Source organism: Balearica regulorum, chromosome 21 (assembly GCF_011004875.1).
Source record: "Balearica regulorum gibbericeps isolate bBalReg1 chromosome 21, bBalReg1.pri, whole genome shotgun sequence".
NCBI classification, from domain to species: Eukaryota; Metazoa; Chordata; class Aves; order Gruiformes; family Gruidae; genus Balearica; species Balearica regulorum.
The window spans coordinates 4,982,282-5,006,906 of NC_046204.1; the positions used below are offsets into that span (position 1 = coordinate 4,982,282).

At 40.2% G+C, this 24,625-nt stretch overlaps 1 protein-coding gene across 3 annotated transcripts in view; it reads right to left on the reverse strand.

The window, feature by feature from the left end:
* Positions 1–2,875: 2,875 nt before the first annotated feature.
* CTNNBIP1 (catenin beta interacting protein 1) overlaps positions 2,876–24,625 on the reverse strand; it is a 35,340-nt gene continuing 13,590 nt past the window's right edge. For all 3 annotated transcript variants that reach the window (XM_075773209.1, XM_075773208.1, XM_075773210.1), the window contains 4 exons: positions 21,904–21,993; positions 18,977–19,098; positions 18,409–18,499; positions 2,876–5,168 (listed from right to left, as the gene is read on the reverse strand). In XM_075773209.1, coding sequence (XP_075629324.1) covers positions 5,110–5,168; positions 18,409–18,499; positions 18,977–19,072 — 246 coding nt within the window. In that variant the 5' untranslated portion in view covers positions 19,073–19,098; positions 21,904–21,993 and the 3' untranslated portion in view covers positions 2,876–5,109. The remainder of the gene's footprint in view (positions 5,169–18,408; positions 18,500–18,976; positions 19,099–21,903; positions 21,994–24,625) is intronic.

A 24,625-nucleotide genomic window follows, 5' to 3' on the forward strand; every position in this document is an offset into this window, starting at 1 on the left:
ATGCTGATACATGAGGCAGCTTGAAAGCAGGCCAGGATATAAAGCTTCAAAAAAAATATTTCTCTTTTCCAAAATAAACAATCCCCAAAATTGAAGCGCTTCAGGCTACAAAGGAAACTAGCCAGATTGTTGATAACATACTGCAGGAATTCTGCTCAGGGCAAATCAGCTGCAAAGAAAATGAAAGCAGAGCTCAGAAGACAGTAGGTGATTTCTTTTCTGTCTTTGTACGGGAACCTGCTAGCCTGACAAGGAATAGATCCAAGCTCCTCTCTTACCTTGGTAACTAGTAACAAGGCTCCTCCTTGTTATACAGCACTTTTACATTTGTAAAGCTGTGAAAAGCATCAGTAATAAGGAGATTCAAGGGAAACTGTAGTGCAAAGTGTCTGTACAGACTTGCTGTACTTACAGGTGGAAGAACCACCAGAACAATCCAGTGACCTATTTACAGCAGCTCTGAAGAAGTCACAGATACACAGGATACAAGATTTGCAGGATGCAAGCACTACAGCAAACTGATCACGCCACACCTGAAGCTGCAAGAAAAAAGTCTGTCCAGCCATCGGCACTATGGCTGGCTCGTGATTACCAACATTTGACACATTTTAACACCTTTAAAGGCTAGTTTTGTGCGAGGCCATTCATAATACCTAAGTTTACTGAAATAATTCATCTAGGCCTTACTGACAGGACCCTTAACACTACTCTGCGGCAGAAGGTGAAATAAACCAAATGAAAATATTTCACCTAAAAAAATTTAAAAATAAAATTTTATTTCCTGTTCACGCTGTGAACAGGGAAGGATTTGCGCTGCTTACAACACACACCTCTGACTGCAGCACCAAGTAATGAATAGGTCTGGTTTCACTTGAGCATTGAATAGGTTGATGCTGAGGCTAAATGTATACCATATTGCTGTCACTCGATTTAAAAATCAATTGCATTCAGCAAATATCCCACTAAGGCAACACCTGTGCAACACTTCAGCACTCCTGTTACTCTTACACCTAAAACAACTATTCTGCAGTTTTAACAAAGTCTCTTCAGAGCTCTTTATTAAGAGCTACCCTTTGGAACACTTTGTTACTGACGAACAACAGCAAGGAAGAGATGCTTACTCACTAAGGACTCTCTCCTTTGTGGAGACTGAATACAACTGAAAATTTCTTAAACCTCCAGAAATTGTTCCTATTGCGCTGCTGGTTTCTGCTGGTCCCAATACCTTGGAGCCTTTTTTGCTGTCAGCTGTCACACATTCCTTTAGGAGGCAAGAGACCAAAAAGAAAGCTAAAGGACTGATCTTAAAGTAATCCAAATCATACATTCCCCTCATTGCCCAGCCATTCAGTATGTCTTTCATAACATAATTTCTAACACACATTATATATTTAATTCAAAGCTTTCAACTTTTGGCCTTTATTATTTTTTCCTCTTGCATTATAAAACACTGCTAACTTTAGACAGGGCACTGCTCTATTCTTGCAACAGATTCTCAATAGCTATAGAAATTTATCCCACAAATGACCCTGAAGCCTTAATTAGGATGATCTCTTCTATAGGTGACAGGGGTCTTTGTATTTCATGGGCCATTTAATCTTTAGCCTTCACCAGAACTATTTAGGCTGCTGGTGAATTAGAAATAAGAGACCTTATGGAACTGAAACAGATTTAATAGTAAAGCATTAGAAATTTTCACACAAACCACCGAACACCCAAGAGAAGAAAACAACTTGTAGTAACTACTTACCTTAGATAGGAATCCAAAAAAAAAAAAAATCTGAAGAGCTTATTTTATTTTATTAGTGGTCCAGCTTCTTTCAGGCAATAGCTCCTTACAAAGTGTTGCTGTGCCACCAGCTCACATGTTCTGTTACTCCAGGGTTTATTTTAGGACCTGGGAGAATCAATCTAAAGGCCTATGCGAATGGTGGAGTCTCATTTTCATTTACAATGAAATGCAGTGCTCACAGACACAATGACCTATGACAATTACAGCAATTGCCACCCATCTGGACAGAGGAGAGGAGTATCTGATTCAGCTCTAAATCTTTTCCTCAAGCTCCGGAAAACGTGGTGCGTTAGGAGAGGTAGATGATAAGCTTGGTCAGAGAAGCAGTAAACCAGCACATTTTGAATATCCAAATGAACATGACTCCCAAAAAGACCACCCAAAGGATGTGTGCCCTCTTGGAAGATGCTTCTAAAGCTTTTATGTTCCCTTACTGAATGCCTTAAGCACTACTTGGTAGTTGAACTATATGGCCTTTTCTATTTACAGATGTATTTCAATTTAGATCTCTACTCACCTCTGAGCTCGAAAACGTTGCATTTCTTATTTTTTTCAATAATGGTTTGCTTGAGAAGGCAAGAGCACAAAGGTAAAGCTATAGAAATTTGTACGTACAATAAACAAGTCAACCATGCTGACATACTCTGCAGGTTTCTCTGCCTCCCAATTAATCCAGGCTCCGCAGTGGCAATAGGGATTTAATTTTCATAGCAGGAAGATACTTAGAAATATAATTCAAGGGGAATATTGGAAAGCCCTTTCCCACTACTTTCTCTCCGATTTATATATGAATTATTATAAATCTTCCAGCCCTGGTTTAAAGTTAAGAAATCACCAGTGGGGAGGGGGAGAGCACACAGGTAACAAAGCAAGCACAAATATTCTCAAGAGGCATCATCTCCTTCAGTTTCTGAATCCCAAATCATGTTGTTATACAACACATTGCCTTTTCTCAATATATCCTTCTCAACATATTACTCAAGACTCCAAGTTTGGAGTCTACACGGAAGTCTTCCACCAAGGTGAAGCAAGAATTTTCCATTTGGTGGTTTAACTTTATAATAAATGAATACAAAACAAGAGTAGCTATTAAAAACTGTATTTCCCCCCCCCCAACAGTTACATTTTTAGTGAAAAGATTAAACCACATAAACACTTCACTTTTCTCCTTGAAAAGATTTAACAGCTCAGAAATGCTATAGATACACACGGAGGATGCACGTTAGCTTGACAGTGACAGGCCACCACAATCATGCCAGTTCATTCCAGCCAGCAGCCAGAAACACACGTATCCCCTTAAATTAACCCTTTAAGGGCTGCCCCCTCTTTGTACCAAAGTTAAAGTGCCTCTTAGGCAACCATGTCAAAACTTAAAGAATCTTTTGGGCTTTTTCCTGGTTTATTTTAATAAAGAGATTTCTTATCTGGCCCCAACAAACAGGGGTAAACGATTTACTTTCACATTGAACTTTACAAAGCTGCAAGTGAATCAAAAGGATCTTTTTCATAAACAGATGTACAGTTGTTCTCATTACACAGTATTTATTTGCTCAAGATAATTTCCCTCCTTCTGCTCACAAGTCTGTTCTTCCTTTTGCATACATTCCACAGTTTCTCTCCAGCTTTTTCCCCATTTTGAAACCATAACAGCATCCTGTCATCATTATTTCTTGCCATGAAAATGGTCATGTGGTCACAGTCAGATTCTGGAATTGTACTTCAAATAATTAATAACCATATGAAAGGAACCAGGAACAGGTGAATGGAGTTCTGCTTTGATAGATTTTAAAACATCTTAAAGTCAGTGCAACCCACAGGAAAAATCTCGAAGTATTGTAAAAATGACCTGCACAGACGAAAGTGAAGTGCTAGGTTTTAGGCAGCAGTGCTAGAAATTTTATGTGCAGATTCCTGAACAGTCAGTGCACTTCGGGAATTTCACTGCAGGTTCTTCAGTTTGTAAATGCGTGTGTGTTTTAAGGCCCTGCAACTACTAACAGAGTAAACCTGAGTGTCACCTGTACACTCGCTATTGGACAGCTTAGTGCAGCGCTACTGCCTCTTGGAACAGTGCCTGAAGAAAATGTATTATCTGAGGATCCAGGTAATTTCCATACACCAAACAGTTGCAAGGAGCCAAACCACATACAATTTTTCAAGTGACTAGAAGCTTAGTTTATTAAAGCCCAGTGCAAGTTGGATTTAAGTTAATGATCATGAATTTTTCCTTATGTGAGAGCTAGTCTTGTGCAGCAATTAAAGGGTTAAAGTGGAACTATATGTAGTATTTTCAACAAGTTCACATATCCTCTATACAAATTTGGCAAATTCATGTCACAGCCATAGATCTCGTTCTTGCAATTCCTGCAAAATATCTACAGCTCCTCTGTCAGAAGCAAAGAGAGAAGCCACCTGAACAGCCAGATCTACCAGGAGTTCGTAGTACAGCCCATACAGTAGCACAGAACGGCTGGTGATCTCCACGTTCCGGCTTACACAGGTAGACTTATTGAACTAAATATGCTTTCGACACATGCTCCCAAAAGAGCTTGAGGCCACAGAGCAGATGAGTTTGGAAAAACTGATTGCATCAGAAACACTGCAGCCAATATGAAATCAAAAACATGGTTTCAAAGCCAATTGAAAAACCAAAACAAACCCGAAAAAGCAAGCATTTATATGTGTGTAGATGTAATAAATATTGCAAAGCACATTTGTCTTTTCCCCCGAAGTCAGTAAGTAGAAAGAAATAACCAATGCACCAAAACATCAGCTTTCTGCAATGAAAATGTCAAAGTCAGCAAAATACCTGCAAGCCAACTGAAGAGAAAGCATTTGCATTGTCAACCAATCACAAGTTGCTTCCAGTTCTATGCAGCCAAATCAAACCCTCTTCAAATTCACAAGTTTGACCTAAATAAGCACCACAGCATGAAAAGCTTCTTTAGAAGTAGGATGTCAAGAGACTTTCTTTAAAATAAAAAATAAAAATGCAAGATAAAAGGTTTTCATTGGTCAAGTTTGAAAAATTGTCTTCCTTTAGCCAATCCCAGCCTGTCCCTTTGAGCCAATTCAAAATACACCTTTAAGTTTGTCCTTAATTAACACAGCCCAGCTGAGTAGCCAAAACTTACAGGAATAGATGGCTGTGAGATGCATTCTGAGGGTTGGGCAAAGGGAAACAAAATTACAAAGGAGAAGGTATACCAAGGAACAATTAGGGTGGGCAAAGGAACTTATTAACGCTCAGCCATCCTCCTCTATTTTCAGGAATCTCACTGTCCTCTCCAGTTCTGTGTTGTTCAGGTGTCCTGTAGTTACTGCCTTCTGTCTTCTGTCTCTGATCTGGAAAATGCCATCACAACATCCTCAGCACCTGTAATAACAAGGAATACAGGAAAGTGTGTGCCATAATTACTTCCTTTAAAGAACAGTGGATAGATGCAGTACCCAAACTGTCATTCTAAACATCCGTAGAAGCGATAGGAAAGGAAGAAAGAGGACAGAAGGAAGAGAAAAATAAGAGAAAACTATGTTTTCTTATTTTTCTGGAACTGGAAACTGAAGTGGTCTAAACATTTCAACAGAGATTTAAAACGTTCCTTTGCAAGCCTAAGGAAATCAGTTTGTTTTTAAAGAAATCCAAGAATTCCTAGCTTTCCCATATTTCTAAAAAGACTTAAAAAAAATAATTCATAGCATTGTTACCACAGGCATGTAGAGATAATATTTTTTCCTGCTTTCATTGCTCTGTAAGCTCTGGCACTGCATAAGAGACTTATTGAGCTTCTCTGAAGTATGAAGAACTCAACTGTTCAATAAAACATGTACCACCCTATGCATCACACTCTCCTTTTAAAGTGACATTTAGATATTTACTTTATCTTTACATCTAGATATACATTACTCTTTGCTTTTAAGAATAAAAATTGTTTTAATAGGCCACTGAAAGGATTTTGCTCCCCCCCCCCCCCGAAAAATCACTTAAACACCCTTTATAAACTAACATGTCTTGAAAACTATTCCATTCTCTAATGGAAGTGCAGCATTTTCTTTCAAACTGAAGGCTTCCATTTGCCCAGGAAACAGATACAGCTTTGCTAAGTAATGCTTTTATCCCTAGCCTGAAGAAATCTTTTCCAGAAGAATTCAGTGTGTGGACTTTCTCAGTTATTGGATTTTTTTTTTTCCAATTGAGGCTATCAACTGTGTATAATTACCATCAAAACCCATGTCCCCTAAGCACAGAAAGATGTTCTTACCTTCCTATAACCATCTTTACAAACTTGTGTGGTCTTTTGAGTGGGCATTTATAGTAGAAAGACCTGAATAGCTTGAGAATCATGGCTGATAAAGGCTTGTAAAGAACGTTCCACGCTAAGATCTCATTCTTAAAAAAAAAATACCTTGAGATATATAAAAAAACCCCCCAGTTCTCTGGACTTCCTAACTATAGAGCATGGCCTAACAGGCACTTAAAGAGAAATGTCTTCAGGACAATATGGAAATAAAGATATATCATACAGTAGTGTCAAAGCAGTGGTTTAAATCAATACCTCTAGTCTAGACAAGAACTGGAAAACCACCCTGAAGGGCTGAGTGCACTATTTTTAATTTCTGGTAAAAGTTTGATCACTGAGAAAGTCATATAAAACTAAATGCTTGCTTTCATCTGTTGATCCTCTAACAGCATTTCTCTAACTGATTAGAAAATATGATAAATCCTCCTCTAGTCACTGTCTGTAAAATTTCTAAAAAATTATTTCTTCCATTCAAATGATCCCAAGTGCTTAAGTGCAACAGATGACTCACAATTACCATTTTGGCCTTCATTAATTAATTTGGTCTGCTTGGGATAATTTTGCTTAATAAGTTTTTCTTCAAAGCTCTCTTAAAGGATTAGACAAAGTAAGAAATGCCAAGAGCAACACTGACTGCCTGTTCCATTCAGGTGACTGATCAGCTCTACGGAATTCTCCTACTGGGGTTTGGAAAGTTCAAATTGAACTTGGATGGAGCATCAGCATGTAAAAAATTCTCCACTTCTACCTGAAGCATATCAAGAAGCAGATTTCAGCTTTGTGCCCCAAGCTAATTCTGCCTATACACCTGTACACAAGGTAGAAGAAAGAGGACTAATAAAAATTCCTCATCTGTTATACGAATTCCTTTTTTCAGTTATCTAATTTGCTCTTTAATTACAATATAGAAGGAAAAGTGGCCAAAAAAGGGGCAGAAGAGAAGGTTGTAAATTCCCCTTCCTTAAAAACTAAATCAAGTTTATGAAATGCAACTACATTTATTTTTATACACTTCACAATTTATTTGTTATATGTACTCAAAGGAGGAAATATTAAGGACCAAGCAGTAGTTTGTTTTTCATATGTAGGACCCCTATCTTATATAACTACATCAAAAACTGCTCTGATGCTCCCTCTTGCTAACACTCAGAAGCCCTGCAGTCATCTTCCTTTTCATCTCCTCCACAAACTGTTTTTTTCCTTGATCACAACATAAATGATATATAGCACTAGGATTCAGCTCTGAACTAACAAGTTGCCACGTTGATTTTTCTTTTTTAAATGCATAAGAATTACTAGCATCTACAAAAAGAAGGATTTTATTTGCAAGGATTCTGAAAAACAAGTCTATGCTAAAAAGAAGAGAGAGTTATGATACTTAGAAGCATTAAGAAATCAAGGGCACATAATGCACTACCTGTGCCACAGTATTTTACATCCATCCCCCATGAATTCGATGAGGCTTTGCTATGCAAGTCCAGAGCAGCTGGAGTAGCCTAGCAACTGCAACATCATAGATGACATCACTTTAGCACAAGAGATGAGCTAGATTACTTAACAGATGATTGTTTTCTTGGGGTCTCCCCTTCCTAGTCTAAATATGAAAAAAATTCTTGCAAGTTTCACGCAGAAAAGGAAATTTCATTCCAGATAATCACGCAGCCCCATAAACACACAGGTCAATATTTCTGCCTGTCCTGAACAATTCCAGCTTTCGGCAGTGTTCCTATGCACAGCCTACTCTGCCAAGCACACAGCCGCTTCAAACGCACGATGAGCAGAAACAGCTTTCGGCACAAAGGACGCTGGGAGTTCTGCAGTTCATTTTGGCTTTCACAATCAAAATAGCTATCGCTGAAGAGCAGGTTCACACTCAGCTAGCTCCTGTTCTCATTTTCTAGGCCCGCCCGGCACAGCTTCAATACCAATGTCACTGTCAATACCGACTTCTGATAACTGGCCGTTTGCCTGGACTTTGAATAGAAGAGAAGGGAGTACAAGAAATACAGCTTGTCAATACAACAGGAAAACAGAAAAAGGCAAATTTTATAAGTGTTCTATTTGGAGGAAAAGAGTACAATAAAGAATACAGTGTAAAAGTCTGGAAATTGCTTGAATACCCATAGTATTCCTGAATTATTATGTGAATCCTAAAGGAAGAAGTAGAACAGTGGATGGAGAATGGGTCTAGAATTCAAGGTTTCGGTTTTTCACAGCCAAAGCTGACCACACAGGCAGCGTGCAGTACCCTTGTTTTACCACCAATGCAATTATGATAACTACAGTTTAAAAGTTACCTGAATTTGTGAACAAAGTGCATACATTTGTTTTTATCATAACATCAAAATGCATGCTTCCTCTCTGATGTTCTTTAGCACTTCATAATACGTAGTTTCCCTTATGGTACTTTTTAAGTAGAGATGGGCAATCAGTACAAGAACCAAGGTGGGTAAACAATTCATTAAGGAAAGATTACGAATTGTGTTTGAAAGGATAATCATTGGGCTGAAAAGGAGATTACGACTGCACTTTCTAAACAGCTGGCCTTTGCACCAATTTTACTTAATATTTTGATAAGTGATCCTGGAACAGAAGAGTAGTCACGTACTAATGAAATCTGATGGTAATACAAAGTTAGAAAGTTCCGCCAAAACACCAGGGAGAAAAAAAACAATATGCAGGAACGAACAGGACAGCAGTGAAGGCCAGGGGTGGCAAGAGGCGTTTAGCTATTCATTTTAGAATAAAAGAGAAGGAAGGAAAAAAAAGAAAAGAGAAAAAGATTAGAAGTAATATATTTCTATGTCTCATGGTACAGTTTAAAACCAGATTAGTAAAGGATGGATTTTATACACAATTCTGAACAGTTTTATTTCCTGCTCCCTCCTCAGTTCCTTCTGTTATTTGGTAACATTGGCCAACGTTTTCATTTGTGGGAACTGCATGCAAACCAGCATTTGCAAGAGCCTCAAGCAATTGCCTTTAAAAAGACAATTTGATCTATCAAATAAAAGATAATAATACCTTCCAGGTAGACAAACAAGTGGGCGGGTAACCTGAGGGCACAACACCCAACAGAACAACACCTTGCAGACAAGACTCAAGCCTATTCCAACTTCTTTTATTCCCACATTAAAGATCCAATTTTATCCTTAGTGAGGTGATACGTTATTACAAAAAAGAGGAAGACATCCTTTGTCCAAACAGCAGCCACACAGAAAGTTCTTGCAGGCTGTCAAATCTGAGGCTAGCATGAACAGGACCATCTACTTCACACCAAACCCACGGGTTCCCAGACAATGTCAGCCCAGTCACTTTCAAGACATGTATCGCTGCCCTCTGAGCATCACACCTCGTGGCCTTATTTTATACTCGCTAACAAAAGAGACTTCGTTATTCAGCATCTCTCTGTTCTCCGTGAGCACCATAACTCTTAACTGCGATATACAAGGCAATGGTATTTCCCAGAACCAGTTTGTTCAGGGGACTTACAAAATGGAAGATAACTTCACATCTGTAAGCCAAGCAGTTAGTTTAATACAACAATGCCACCACCTCTCGAACAGCAGTAGGTCCTACTGGTTTTACCTGAGCATTTCAATCATCTGAAAACAGAATGGAAAACTTCTCTGCTGAACTTGGGCAAGGGTCAGAGCGCAGTATGCATCTCATCTCATCAGTGCCTCGACCTGCCAGAAGCCACTTATGAAGCGTGATCAGTTCTGAAGGTGTTCTGTAGCAAAAAAACCTGGGTGACATTTGTCCAGAAAAAGATCATCCACATGTCTCAGCAAAAAAGCACTTTTTGTTCAAGTCCAGTCCTACAACCCAAATTATCCAGAGCTAAATGAAACCAATCTAACAAGTCTGCTCATTAAGCAATTCTACAGCCGCCTGTGCTCATGTACAAATACAAACATTCCCAGAGAATAGAGCAGGGGTTTCTATGTGGTGAAAGGAAAGCAGGGATTAAAGTACTAATGAATAGAGCTTCTGCTGCAGTCTCACTTGGCTCCCACAACGGATGTTTTCTTTCTAATCAAGTAAAAAAAAAAAATTAAAAAGCAGAGCACAGGTTATAAAGTTAAGCTGCACATTGCCAAAACCTTGAAACTAAGACAATAGGATGGTGAACAACGTTACTTTTAGCACATCCTTCACTGAGCTTTGCACTTCCGGTAATTAACATATAGAACAATGAAAAAGGCACGCTTATACCTGACCTTCCACATTCTATACACACAACTTCTCTCTCCACAGCTGTCCCTTTTCTGGGCACACATTTCTACACTGAAATAGAGACTTACATACACCCAACAAAACATTTCCCATCTTCTTTCATGAGCAAAGCACTAATTGCCGCTAAGTTTCAGACATACACATACTTCTCTCACTTCTCCTGCCTTACAATTTCCCACCCTCATCCTTCTGAGAAATTAACAATAATTAACTGGTAGGCTTATGTCCTATCTTAGGAAGCAACAGTGACAGTCTTACCCCACTAAGTTTCAAAAAAATCCTGCTGCAACTACGTTCTAATTGCAGTTATTTGGATTGTTGAATTTAGTAGCTCTTTTACACCACCTGGATTTCAGTCTTAGCAAGCCAAGACGATCCGAAGGTCAAATGACTTTACCACACAGCAGTCAAGACTGTAGACAGCCATTGAGCTCAGCACATGCAACTGCTACTCAGTTCACCTAAGTTTCAGAAAATTTCACCAAGATGACTGAAGCTAATGCTTTCCGCAGCGAGTACTCAGCTACAGTGACATCAAGGCAGCAGGGTACAGGCTGGATTAAAACCACACTACCTTAACACAAAGGAAGATGCTAACTCACACATCTAACAGCTGCTTTTTCCAAGTGTTCTTTGAAGGATGAACAGACACATACACCTGATTTGTCTGTAGTCACCTGCAGAATTAAACCCAAGAAGCCCTTAGAGATCAGAAGGTTAAGCCTGTCACGAATTTCTGAAGGATGCCAAATTAAAAAAAATTCTTTACTTCCTTCAAGACCTTTGTATGCACACATTTCAATCACCTTCAAGCAATTATCTTCTAAATATTAACTTTTCTCTGAAATTCCCAGTATTAGTATCCTAGGCTGGCATTCTAAAAATACAACATGCACTGCTGAGAGGAGCACATTAAAACAAGCATTGTGTTCAAAAGAATAAAACTACACTGAGAAGAGCTCCATCTCCATTTCTCCACCACTATCCGATATTTCATGAGCATGATCCCCCTCTGAACTCCAGAAGAAGCCTGGGTTCATTTTTAATGCCCTACCATCCAGAGAACACATCTCACTCAGCCGAGGCATGTGTTCACATCTCAGTTTTGCCCTCCCCAAGGGACCAGCTTTCTTCAAGAACCAGCATGACACTCCTGTTGCTATAGGAACAACAGAGCTGTAATCACCAAGGTCTTAGTATAATTCACATATGATGCTTACTAGCTGCACAGCTTCCATTTACAGATTTGCCAGAGCAGCGACTTAAGAAAGCCAAGTGCTAGCCTACCATTTAGAAATGTAAGTAACTGGGAAACAGGAAATGTGGGTTTTTTATGCAGGAGACGCTTCTGTGCATATAATTTCCTGAGAGGCATTTTGCTTGTATTAAAAATATGTGAGAAAACCTTAATTTCATCATTTCGTGCTCAAGAAACCTAACGAGTCTGAGCTGTGTGAGTTCTTGCTGCAATGCAGGGAAGACAACTAATTTGTTAATATCTCAAAACAGCTCATGATTATATCTACTCTCCAGCATATACACGGGTTGAATAGAGATGCCTTTGGGTTCCTCAGTTATTCTTGGAGCCATAAAAACAAAACAACAAACAGCTCACAGATGTCAGCTAAAAAGCTCTTTGAGTAAAGAAAAATGCTCTATATTTTGCACTTTCATATAGGTGTTAACAACATTACAGCAACGATCAAAAATGAAAACGGTTATAAAAAAATGTGAGCATGACATTAATGTTTAGTCTCTTAATTAATACTAAATTTAAGTATTAATTACTTCAGCTTAGAGTTTTATAACTGTTGTTCAGGCTTTCCTGGGTTACTGAGATCTCAGCCCCTCTGCTAGCAGTTCATCTTTCAATGGAAATAAAGTATTTTTAATACATCAGATAAGCCTCATAACTGTCATCAATGCAACATGACTGTCTGGATCAGTTGAAGAGAATGGGTGAACAGGTCAATGTACTAATAAAAATGGCCAGAATACCCAGCTATGAACAGAATCCAGACATCTGAATTGCCCAAACGTTCCTTGCTCTCAGAGGACTGCAGCCCGTGTTAGGGAAACAGCACCTCTGGAGGAATGTATCAAAGTCAACACACTGAGGGACTAAGCACTTCCTGAGATTCCGGAATATACTGAAAAGAAAGGGTAAATAGAGCTGGAATTAAAAAAGAAAAAAAAAAAGAAAAAGACAAAGAAAAAAAGAAAGAAAAGAAAAGACAAGACTATTTTAAGACTGGAGTACATGTTCTTGCCATTCGAGACCCTTTCACAGATCTGTTACTTTACTATACATTGTGGCTGTGAATGTAAAGAGTTTAGAACACATACTAGAAAGATCTGCATTAATTTCAATTTGGTATCTGCTACAGCACGCTAGAGAGCCCTGGACACGTGTCATTATTACCTGATTTACACAACGATATTCAGTAATGCAATCAGAGTAACTTTGAGCTTCCTGTCAGGAACAGAAGATTCACTTCAACAGTATACAATGTAGATGCTTCAAGAGTGAAGATGTTCCAAATGTAAAAGGAGATTTGTAAACAATCCTAAACCACAGTGATTTTGTACATCTGAACTGATGAATTCCTTTTGAAAGCAAGATGGGAAATAAAAAGATAGAGTTTAATTTCTCCTATTCCTATAAAAATAAGCACAAACTGAAGGGGAGTCTTAGACTTCCAGTTTGCTTAAAAGTTACAGAGGCATTCTAAGATTCTTCTGGATCAAAATTAGCAATTAACTTCTATTGCTGAACTCTAGGACAGGAAGCAGAGTATCATGGAGGAACTTTAAATGTCAGAGATATTGTTATTAATTGTGGCTAACTGAAGGTTTATGGCACAAGCACTTGAATTCAGCAGGGAAAAACATAAACTTCTTTCTTCAATGCACTGTCACGTCGTTGCAAATATGTATTTGACACATAGGTTGCAGTGACTCCCTGTGGTCAAACAAATAGACTCAACAAAGAAGCTGACAGATCTTTATCGGAAACCATAGTAGGGAGCACCGTACAGTTATAAGCTCAGCAGTCCTACTTCAGGTCGTTACTACAAGGCCACCAGCCAGCTGTTCTAAGACAGTATTTCATGGATGCACAACAAAGAAAAGCATAACAATTGTAATAGAGACTGTGATACACTTACAAAATTCTAGATCATCCATCCTCTATGCTCTTCTCAAGAAAAAAAAAAAAAAGGGAAAAAAATGACCTTCCTGTAATTCTGGAGCCAGACTACAGCATTTTTAAGTGACACACAAAATTCCACAGGTCTATAACAAAGCTTTTATAGTGCTAAGGCCAAGAATGTCGTTCCTTTTTTCGGTACAAAATGGAGGCACGAAATCAGCTTTCTGTCTTTTGCATGGCTGCTGGAGGAAAATGACTCTAAAGATAGGTCTGGGACAAGTTAGGCTGAGCGCAATCTGTCCAGCTATTGGAAAAAAAAGATTGAGCAATCCATTAACATACCAACTGTTTGTAAGTTACTCCCTAAATAACACACCTTTTAGCTGTTGTGCAAGGCAAACTGCATAAAGGAAAAAAAAATCCTCCAGAGGAGATTCAGTGAACACAGCAAAAACTAGGGAAGAAGATTCCTTTAAGCAATCTTGAAGAACACAAAACACTCAAGTACCTCAGTGGGTGGACTTGGGACGGGGTTTTTCAGCACAAGATAATGCCATCTAGTGGAGATGGAATCTCCCTTGAGATGCCAAATTGGACACCTATGCAATTTGTATTCTCTATTTCCAACGCTTTCGTAGTCGACCCTTCCTGTTTCACCAACACCAGGGTATAGAAAAGGTCTAGACAGACAGCAGTGATTGCTGCTGCACGAGCCACCACACCTAAGAGCAACATTATCATAACTGACTGTTAGAAATCTGGAGAGATTTCTAAGGAAATTAAAGTCCTAAGCAATAAATTGTAGTTGCTTATGTCTAGACAGCACACTACAGCTATCTTTCTCCAAAGGAAAAAATATTTGGCTAGGTTTCCGCATTTTCATTTGTTCTTCATGCTATTCACTACTTCATTTGGAGAGGTGGACTATCTGAATATGAAAAGAACCAACATCCTTTCCCACTTCTCTAAATATTTAACTATTTTCCTTCTTTGTTCTTTTTTCCCCTACCAATAAAAATCATAACGGTCAGATCACCAGCTTAATTGTAATTTGGGAGGATCAAAGGTAGATTGTGGGGTCAAATCTCCCAGGAAAGACAGCAGTGCCTCAGATCAAAGCAAGCATCAACAGGGAGGACTTCACTTCCCTATGGACAAAGTTTTAAGAATCTTCAAGGACTTTAAGAAAATGATGACAGAGAAATCCGTTAGTATCTGTTCAAATATGGGACAAAGACAACTTTTTGAACAATGTACGAAGCTCTCACATTTCCTGTATTGCATGATTAGTGAGTCTAGAAACAGACTAAGTAACTGTTGGTGTCTCTTTCAATTACATTTAAAAGTTATGTCAAAATTCAATTTTTTGAGTCCTCAAAGCCCTCTGCAAAGTGAGAAAATATAATTTTACAGATAATAAAACCAGACAGTTTAGACAGGAAATTGAGATCAAGCTGTGCAGGAGTACAGCTGTACAAAATATCCGTGTCCCCTGGCTGGACTTCTGTTTTCATTATCTCTTCTTTGCCAAAGTGCAGGTAATTCAGCATATATTTTCATTGTGAGAAATGTAACTACTCTAGGGATAATGCTGAAAAATGCCAACTGCCACTAAAGACAGTCTTTCTTAACTGAATATTTCCACCTCTGTTTCTGATGAGAAACTGGCACATTTTCACTTTAGATTGGCAGAAAAGTTTAAGAATTCTGAGCCAAAATATACAAATATATCTATCTCCATCAATCCCCCAGCTATGCGAGGAATGAACACACAGGCTTAAAACTGAAAAGCATGTTTGTGCAGGTTGTGTTTCTAATGGTTTTCTAAGTGTCTTAGATCTATATTAAACTTCTGCTCAACTCAGTTTGTTCTGGCATACGAGTCTTACAATTTTCCTTCAATACCAAATTCTACGTTATGAATGTGATCTGGCATGAGGCCTATGAAAGGGAAGAAAAAAAAACGAGAAAGAAACACTCAGGTTCAGAAGAGATTAGTAGATTCAGAGTCGTACCACACAATTGTTTACCAAGTGTGTTGGTTTTGTGTGGCAAGGTTTTGGCAGCGGGGGGGCTACAGGGGTGGCTTCTGTGAGAAGCTGCTAGAAGCTTCCCCCCATGTCAGACAGAGCCAATGCCAGCCGGCTCCAAGACGGACTCGCCGCTGGCCAAGGCCAAGCCAATCAGCGCCTCTGTGATAACATATTTAAGAAAGAGAAAAACAGTTAGAGAGTGCTTTTGCAGCCAGAGAGAGGAGTGAGAAGATGTAAGAACATCTGCAGACACCAAGGTCAGTGAAGAAGGAGGGGGAGGAGGTGCTCCAGGCGCCGGAGCAAGATTCCCCTGCAGCCCGTGGTGAAGACCATGGTGAGGCAGGCTGTCCCCCTGCAGCCCATGGAGGGAGGATGAGGGGGTGTAGAGATTCCACTTGCAGCCCGTGGAGGACCCCACGCCGGAGCAGGTGGAGACACCTGAAGGAGGCTGTGGCCCCGTGGGAAGCCCACGCTGGAGCAAGCTCCTGGCAGGACCTGTGGATCCGTGGAGAGAGGAGCCCACGCCAGAGCAGGTTTGCTGACAGGACTTGTGACCCCGTGGGGGACCCACGCTGGAGCAGTTTGCTCCTGAAGGTCTGCACCCCGTGGAGGAGACTCACGTTGGAGAAGGCCGTGAAGGACTGTCTCCCGTGAGAGGGACCCCACGCTGGAGCGGGGGAACAATGAGTCCTCCCCCTGAGGATGAAGAAGCGGCAGAAACACCGCGTGATGAACTGACCGTAACCCCCACTCCCCGTCCCCCTGTGCCGCTGGGGGGGGCGGAGGTTGAAGCCGGGAGTGAAGTTGAGCCCGGGAAGATGGGAGGGGTGGGGGGAGGTGTTTTTAAGATTTGGTTTTATTTCTCATTCCTCTACTCTGTTTTGCTTAGTAATAAATAAGATGAATTCCCTCTCTAAGTTCGGTCTGTTTTGCTCGTGATGATAATTAGAGAATGATCTCTCCCTGTCCTTATCTCGACCCGTAAGTTTTTTTCATTGTACCTTTTCTCCCCTGTCTAATGAAAGAGGGGAGTGATAGAGCGGCTCTGGTGGGCACCTGGCCCTCAGCCAGGGTCAACCCACCACAGTCCTTTTTGGCGCCCAACGTGGGGCACGAGAAAATCGAGATAAGGATAGTAATGGGAAGAGGTAACGGGCAAAACATTGACTGAACGTAACTTGAGAGTGATATAGTGGTGAAGGGACTAGAGGTAGATTTTGTGTGTAGATTGTCCACTCCTGTTTGGTGTTGTGATAGTGTTGTTTTGATTTTGGTGTGGGGAATACTTTTTTTTTTTTCTTTGTTGATGTGATTAGTGTTTGTGAAGTTTTGTGTTGAATGTATATTTTAATGATAATTCTTAAATATGTGATTCACAGAGGCGAGGGGTGGAATGTGTTGGTTTTGTGTGGCAAGGTTTTGGCAGCGGGGGGGCTACAGGGGTGGCTTCTGTGAGAAGCTGCTAGAAGCTTCCCCCCATGTCAGACAGAGCCAATGCCAGCCGGCTCCAAGACGGACTCGCCGCTGGCCAAGGCCAAGCCAATCAGCGCCTCTGTGATAACATATTTAAGAAAGAGAAAAACAGTTAGAGAGTGCTTTTGCAGCCAGAGAGAGGAGTGAGAAGATGTAAGAACATCTGCAGACACCAAGGTCAGTGAAGAAGGAGGGGGAGGAGGTGCTCCAGGCGCCGGAGCAAGATTCCCCTGCAGCCCGTGGTGAAGACCATGGTGAGGCAGGCTGTCCCCCTGCAGCCCATGGAGGGAGGATGAGGGGGTGTAGAGATTCCACTTGCAGCCCGTGGAGGACCCCACGCCGGAGCAGGTGGAGACACCTGAAGGAGGCTGTGGCCCCGTGGGAAGCCCACGCTGGAGCAAGCTCCTGGCAGGACCTGTGGATCCGTGGAGAGAGGAGCCCACGCCAGAGCAGGTTTGCTGACAGGACTTGTGACCCCGTGGGGGACCCACGCTGGAGCAGTTTGCTCCTGAAGGTCTGCACCCCGTGGAGGAGACTCACGTTGGAGAAGGCCGTGAAGGACTGTCTCCCGTGAGAGGGACCCCACGCTGGAGCGGGGGAACAATGAGTCCTCCCCCTGAGGATGAAGAAGCGGCAGAAACACCGCGTGATGAACTGACCGTAACCCCCACTCCCCGTCCCCCTGTGCCGCTGGGGGGGGCGGAGGTTGAAGCCGGGAGTGAAGTTGAGCCCGGGAAGATGGGAGGGGTGGGGGGAGGTGTTTTTAAGATTTGGTTTTATTTCTCATTCCTCTACTCTGTTTTGCTTAGTAATAAATAAGATGAATTCCCTCTCTAAGTTCGGTCTGTTTTGCTCGTGATGATAATTAGAGAATGATCTCTCCCTGTCCTTATCTCGACCCGTAAGTTTTTTTCATTGTACCTTTTCTCCCCTGTCTAATGAAAGAGGGGAGTGATAGAGCGGCTCTGGTGGGCACCTGGCCCTCAGCCAGGGTCAACCCACCACACCAAGACTTTCACAAAGAATTCACAAAAGCAGCGTACTTCATCCCCTTAATGGCAATATAGACAAACCAAAGCAGATTTGTAAACTTGTCTACTACTCTTGTCCAGGAATTAATTATGTTGTGCAAATTAAAGAAATGCAATGGGAAACAAATTCCTTCAATGCTCTTCATCCTAATGAATCTTAGACATAGCCAAGCCTGACTTTACCTGTTAAAATAAAACCACCTGTTGAACAGTACACTCTAGTTCTCTTCCAAAACTTATAGCAGGCAATGACTTCCATATCCTGGATTGCGGGATGGGTTTGAGTAGGTGGCATATTATTACAGAAATACTAGAACCTAAAATTGGTATCTTCTGAGACCGCACTCACAGATTGAATAAAGACAAGGCAAACAAATCCAGTACTCACCCTGATCAATTGAGTGTTGAGGAAGCTGGCTAAGTTGGCTATTCACTACACCTGCATATGTGCGCAAGAACTCCTCTTCACTAGCAGTCAGCTGGAAACGTACAAAGAGTTTGTCAGCAAAAAGGAAAATGAAGACTGAAGGTATTAACTCCCGCTTCTCAATAAGAAATGTCACAGTTGTCTCTACTCTTCAACAGTTTCATCAACTGTTATTTGTGCAAACTATGCCATCAGCAAGGACACAGCAGCAAACTGGTACATTGTGCGTTCATGGAGAGATTCGTCTTAAAAAAGTTGCTTTGTTTTGCTGGTTTTCCAATAATGAAAAATTTTACTGTATATAGAGAAATGATCAGATGCTCAGATTTAGTTTCTGGCATCACAAGCCTCATAATATTTAAGCAAAACCCAACTGTATTTAACTGCAGATAATGGTTAAATCAATGACGGCTAAAGCAATTCAGCGGTAAAACCAGACCATCACCTGCCCATCTCAGTAAGCACTATCCCAGTTACTACAAAATCGTCTGAAAAGCCACAAAATATGGGCTATGACAGTGCATCTTACATTTGATCCCATCTTCCTCAGCATGAGTAGGACTCTCACTTTCTGCTGAATATACATCTCCTCCGGACTCTTTCCGGGGACGCCCTCACGGTTCATTCCCCTCCTGCCAGCTCCTAGATTTCCTGAAGATATAAAATCAGAAAAAGAAACTGAAATAGGTAATGGGGTATAATAGGAATAATAGGAGAAGTTTAATTTCCAATCTACCTATTTTTCACCACTGGGCAGACCACTTAATAGCCTGGGAGAGTGAGGAATCACATGCTTCATCAGAGAAATCCTTAAAAATTTGAACAGTTAAATTGGGCCTTACATATGCAACTCAAATACATTCAAAGAGGCTGATGTTCACATCCCTACTAGCTCATTATCTGTTGTTACATTACTGCATGAGTAGAAAAAGAGAATTCTAACAACTAGATGAAAGAATCACCCTGACAGAAGAGTTGGTGCTTTCTGTTTTTTCCCTATAAATAAGTACAATCAGTATGAAAATAGGATTCAGAATGCACAGCCATCAAGCCCACAATGGCTAAATAAAAGCTGGATGAAATCTAAACTCTTAAGCCTTTCTCCTCCCTCTCTCTTTTTTTGTTCTTTTTTCCTTTATGTATTATATAAAAGGTCACTGCACTCTTGTGAAAGTTAATAAAATTTATTAAATAGTTTTGGAGAGAAAGAAAAGCTCAGAGGAGCAGAGGAAGAGTAGAGTTTATCATCCTTTCTTGTATCATTTAAAAGCTGAAGTTTTGCTTTTCTATTTTAATAAAAAATAATTACCTTATGGAATAAACAGACTATGCTATCTAAATTCTGTAGCACAGAGCATGATTATACTTTGTTGTCTGAGTATCTGGTAATTATTTAAGTTCCACAGTATCAAGACAAAAAAAACCTGTTCAGGCATACTCTTCAGCCGCTATTAAAAATTATCTGGGAGCATTTTTAAGTCAATAATAGTAAAAACCTTAACTTCAAATTTAGAAATAACGGTGCTTCAAATAATACGCTAGTACAGCAGCGTAAAAAACTAACCCAACCTCTTAGAAATACTGTGTGTTGGAGAACCGTAACCCCTGCTAAGGAATCTGTGGATGGAGGTGTAAGCCAGCCACTCGGTCACCGAGCACAGCCTGGAGAAGTGGCTCCAGAACAGTTCTACAACTAGTTTTTGTTCACAGAACTAGGTCTGACCTTACACTAAGTTAGAAATCTGCTTTTCTGAACCTTAGTAACCAAGGGAAGACACTACACACAAGGCTTAGTGAAGACTCTATCACAGCAGGTTCAAACACACTGTTTCCCATGTGATGTTTTCCTGTAGTCATTACCAATCTCTCCCCTCACTTTATTTTCATTATTACTTTTAAGGGAAAGTAATCTGGGTGTGGAAACAGTTTAAAATTACACATAGGCCCTCCTGAGTGAGTCAGAAGTAATGTAAACTTACTCAGCAGCTGCTGGGATAGGCTTTATCACCCACATTACTTAGCATGAAGAGAACAGTAGTACAAAGTGGAGACAGCTCTATCGCCAGTCCTACTTGAATAAGTTTCAGTGGGAAGACTTGCATTATGCTGATTTGCTATAGATGGTTCTGCTTGGAAACTTGCAGCTTGTAAATGTGCGATGTGATCATGTGTTTTTTCCCTATAATCCGCAAACTGCTTTCTGAAGGGGGAATAAAGCAATGCCATATTTTTGTATAATGTCAACTCAAATAAGTAGATTGGATTATGTTACTAAGCATATACTCCACAGTGCAATTTACTGAGTGCTAACAGGTGATATCAATAGTAAGATAATGAACAAAACAAGACAGTGAGCAAGATACATTAAGTTGTGCACATCCAGAGACTGATAAAACAAGAAACATTTACCAAGGTAGCAACTAAGTCTGAAAGGTTATGACTGGTTCTTAATATTATACTAATACTTTTTTTTTTAATATTGTTATTTGAAGAAAGAAGGTGCAGTACTAGTAGCCAAAGAAATCAATTTAGAAAAGAAAAAGTAGAACAGCAAAAACCTGAAATGTGCTAACGCACCTATAATTTAAAACCAGAACAAATTATATGGGATATCTATCAATAGGTGTCACCACACACAAACACCAAGAAAATGCCACAGCTGCCCCCCTTGCCAGCTAGGAAGACCACATTTCAGCGTTCCTCTACACATCAGATTTTACAAGGAATCTGTAGTCTATACATGTCATTATTCATTGTTTTTCATCACAATAGTCTTCCAGGTATTTATTAATTTTTCAAACTTTAAAAATGGGTGATGGAAATTCCTATCTAAACCTGGTTCTTCTAAAGTAAACTTCAGCCAAGAAAGATTTATCAGTGAATGCTTCACAAAGTTAGTAAGCAACATGGGGAAAAAGTACTCAATATGGCTCAAAAGCTATCAAAAATATATGTATAAAGAGGTTAAATGAAGATTACAGAGCAACAGTGCTTTGCTCTTCATACACTGCACAATTATTTTGTGTGATAGCCTCGGTCTCCACAGCTTTTCCTACTTGATGACATCAAAGTAGAAAGACAAAAGTCTTATGACAGTACTGAGACTTTCCAGCATGAAAAAAACATATCTCTGTTCCTGTTACATAAAGCTTTTGTAAGACATGATTTAGAGTGACAATACTACCCAGCATATATTACATCAGCAAATTGCCACAAGCCCTAACAAAGCTAGTCTATGCCCAGAAGACAGCACAATCCATATGAAGGACTGAAAAATCTTATCGAAGTACTTAACAACTTTGCTTTCTCAAGAAACCCACATTAATGTGCTATACATACTGAAATGCTACTTAGACAGAATTTCCCTAACCCGACAATTCTTTCTGACACACAGATGAAGTCATTGTTCCCCCATCGCCAACCAGTAAAACATCAGAGATTTCCCTGCCAACATACCTGCTTCTAAAAACCACAGAAGATCAGATAATCCACGTGTTCAGTCCCAATTAATGACTGTAGCTGGGAAAAATGTATGAGGAACCTGCCCTGTGAAAACAAGTGAGCAAAGCATTAGAGAAATATACAAAGCTGAAAACCAGAAAGACTCTTCGTTCAATATACTTTGAATCACAGTCTGCTTTTAGAGCACAGTCTAGCCAAAATTCATAAAACTGTAGGCTTCTCTGGAGCTTGTAGACCCTTTATAAAGAGTAGGTTTTTTTAAAGGTCAAGTCATTCTTCATCTGCAAGATTTACACCCTGACCATACCAACGACATTCTCAATCACTTGAGAATGGAGTGCATTCAAGCTTTGCATTCTTTAAGAAGCTTTCAGCATAAAACCCAACTCCCTGGAAAAAACAAAAAATGTTGTGACATGCAATTTCTTCTAGTAAAAAAAAAAAAAAAAAAAAAGGCATAGCTTCCCAAGGATTTGGGGAAAACTAGAGAGAAATGTAAAGCATGCTGATTTTGACCAAAATCACTGTTTTTGACTATGCGTATATTATCTGAGCATAGCAATTATGAAGACTGGCACTTGGAGGCTGGGCTGGAAAACGCAGAACTTTTCAGACCAACCTCACTGTTCAGTCGCCAACAGCTAACAGTTATAGACTTATTTTTTTTAAAAGACTCAATGTATTGTGGAACATGTTTTACAACTGACACTAGGTATCAGGGCATGGTCTAAGAATTTATAACTCTTCCTATCCATTGCATTAGCCTCTAAGACAAGTAGCTCAATCTCACAAATGAAATGACAGTTCAAGCCCTCTGTAACGTACAATGAAACAGCAAGTGCCTGCTACTCAGGACAGCATTGCAGCTAGAATTATGTAATTAATAGCATAAGTTGCTGTACTTAATAAAGAGTTTCTGATTAGGGAAGATATTTATACCTGCACCATTTGTTAATAAAGTCCAGCTTAAATTTACCAAACAGACTTGTTGTGGTCAACAAGCGAAGGCAAATCTAGACTAACTCAATTTTTTTCATGGCTGTTCACTTCCCATGCAGATGTCATTGTTAGCAGGGAAACAAGACAGGAGTAGAGCTACTCAACCATTCTGTACACTGGGTTCATCAGACCAATGCCGAATCCAAAATACCTGCTAGCTTCACCCATAGGTTCTCTACAGTGTTTCTTACTAAGAAGTGCTGGAAGCAGCTGAGCTTTATCAATGGCTTAAAAGAATCATTTCACCTCTCCGGAGGAGAGAAATTGCCTGCTCTGAAAGGATTATTTAAGCCCTACCTCACTAATGAGTTCCCACTGTTCTTGCCCTCTAAATACGCAATGCACTCCCAAGAAAGATTATCTACAGCACTGACAACAGGACCATTTGCAGTAACTAATTGCTGTTCTCATTTCTACAGACTTCAAAGACACCTCCCCACCACCACCACCACTGTACAAATACTCACCACGCAACTGGGCAATCTCCTTCCTAAGGAAAAAGATTAGAGCACGGGAAATAACCACTTCTGAGATGCACTTCTGTCCTACTGACAGTAACAGCATATTTATAGTTACCATTGAAATTCCCCACGCACACCCCAAATAGCAAATAATAGCAATATTTAACACCAAATACAAATGAAAACAGAAAGATCAAATGTTTTCCTAACCCTATTCAGAGGGTTTTCCTAACCCTAAATTCAGAGGAATTGAGCTGAGAACCAAAACAGCCTCCCCAGATGAGCCATTTTCACGACCAGCCAGAAGGCTTGAATCGCAGACAGTTTCACTTTCAAACCAAAGTCTAGTCCCTCTACAAGGCTCTCCAAACACACCGTCTCTGCCTGATCCATGGGTTGCCCCCAGTTAAACTCACCTCACCACTGTCACAACAAACACTTGGTTGGAACATCAAGCTTGCGCACAAGAACTTGGGAACTTCTCTGTTAAACCATAGGGCACGTCCTATGAATAACAAGCACCTTTACTGCTAAAAGCTCAAAAAATGACTGGGGTAAGTAAAAATAACCAACAGGTTTCATTACTTTTTCTTAAAACTATGAGAACAAAATAAGACTAAAAGGGCTAGTAACCAGTCCAAAGCTACACAACGGTTCTCCTACCAACTTGTTCCTATCTATTTGAAATGGCAACACACACTTCCAACATTTTCAACTACACATCCACATTTCCACATTCATCTATAATGAACCCTAAGAAATAAGATCTAAAAATATTTTGCAACTGTGTATTTTGGGGGTGGGAGGGAAGAAGTGCAAAATATGAGAAAGAGTTTAGCAAGACAGCTGAGGAACAGCTGAATCACTACTAGCACGAGTTCTGCTCACAATCTTAAGATTCCCAGTAGACCTGTGCACTACACAATGATGATCGTTGAAGCATTTCTCAGGTCAGGTAATTCTTTGCCTCAGTTGCAACTACCAGTGCTGAATTCTGCTTCTTTGCTCACCTATATCCACCTTCTATTCTGCAAGGTCAGAACATTGGGGGTTTTTGCCTGTGCTCAGTTCCAATTTCTTGCCCCGCTGTCTAAAAAGTGGTGACTGCTTCATTTAGTTTATTAATGTTGCAGGACTTCAGTAGGTCTGTATCACTTTACACTCACACAAGCCTCTCTACAATTACACAGGTAGCACAAAGAGCTGCTTGGACTCAGCACAGCAATCAACACTTCTGCCACGGAAAGTAAGATTTT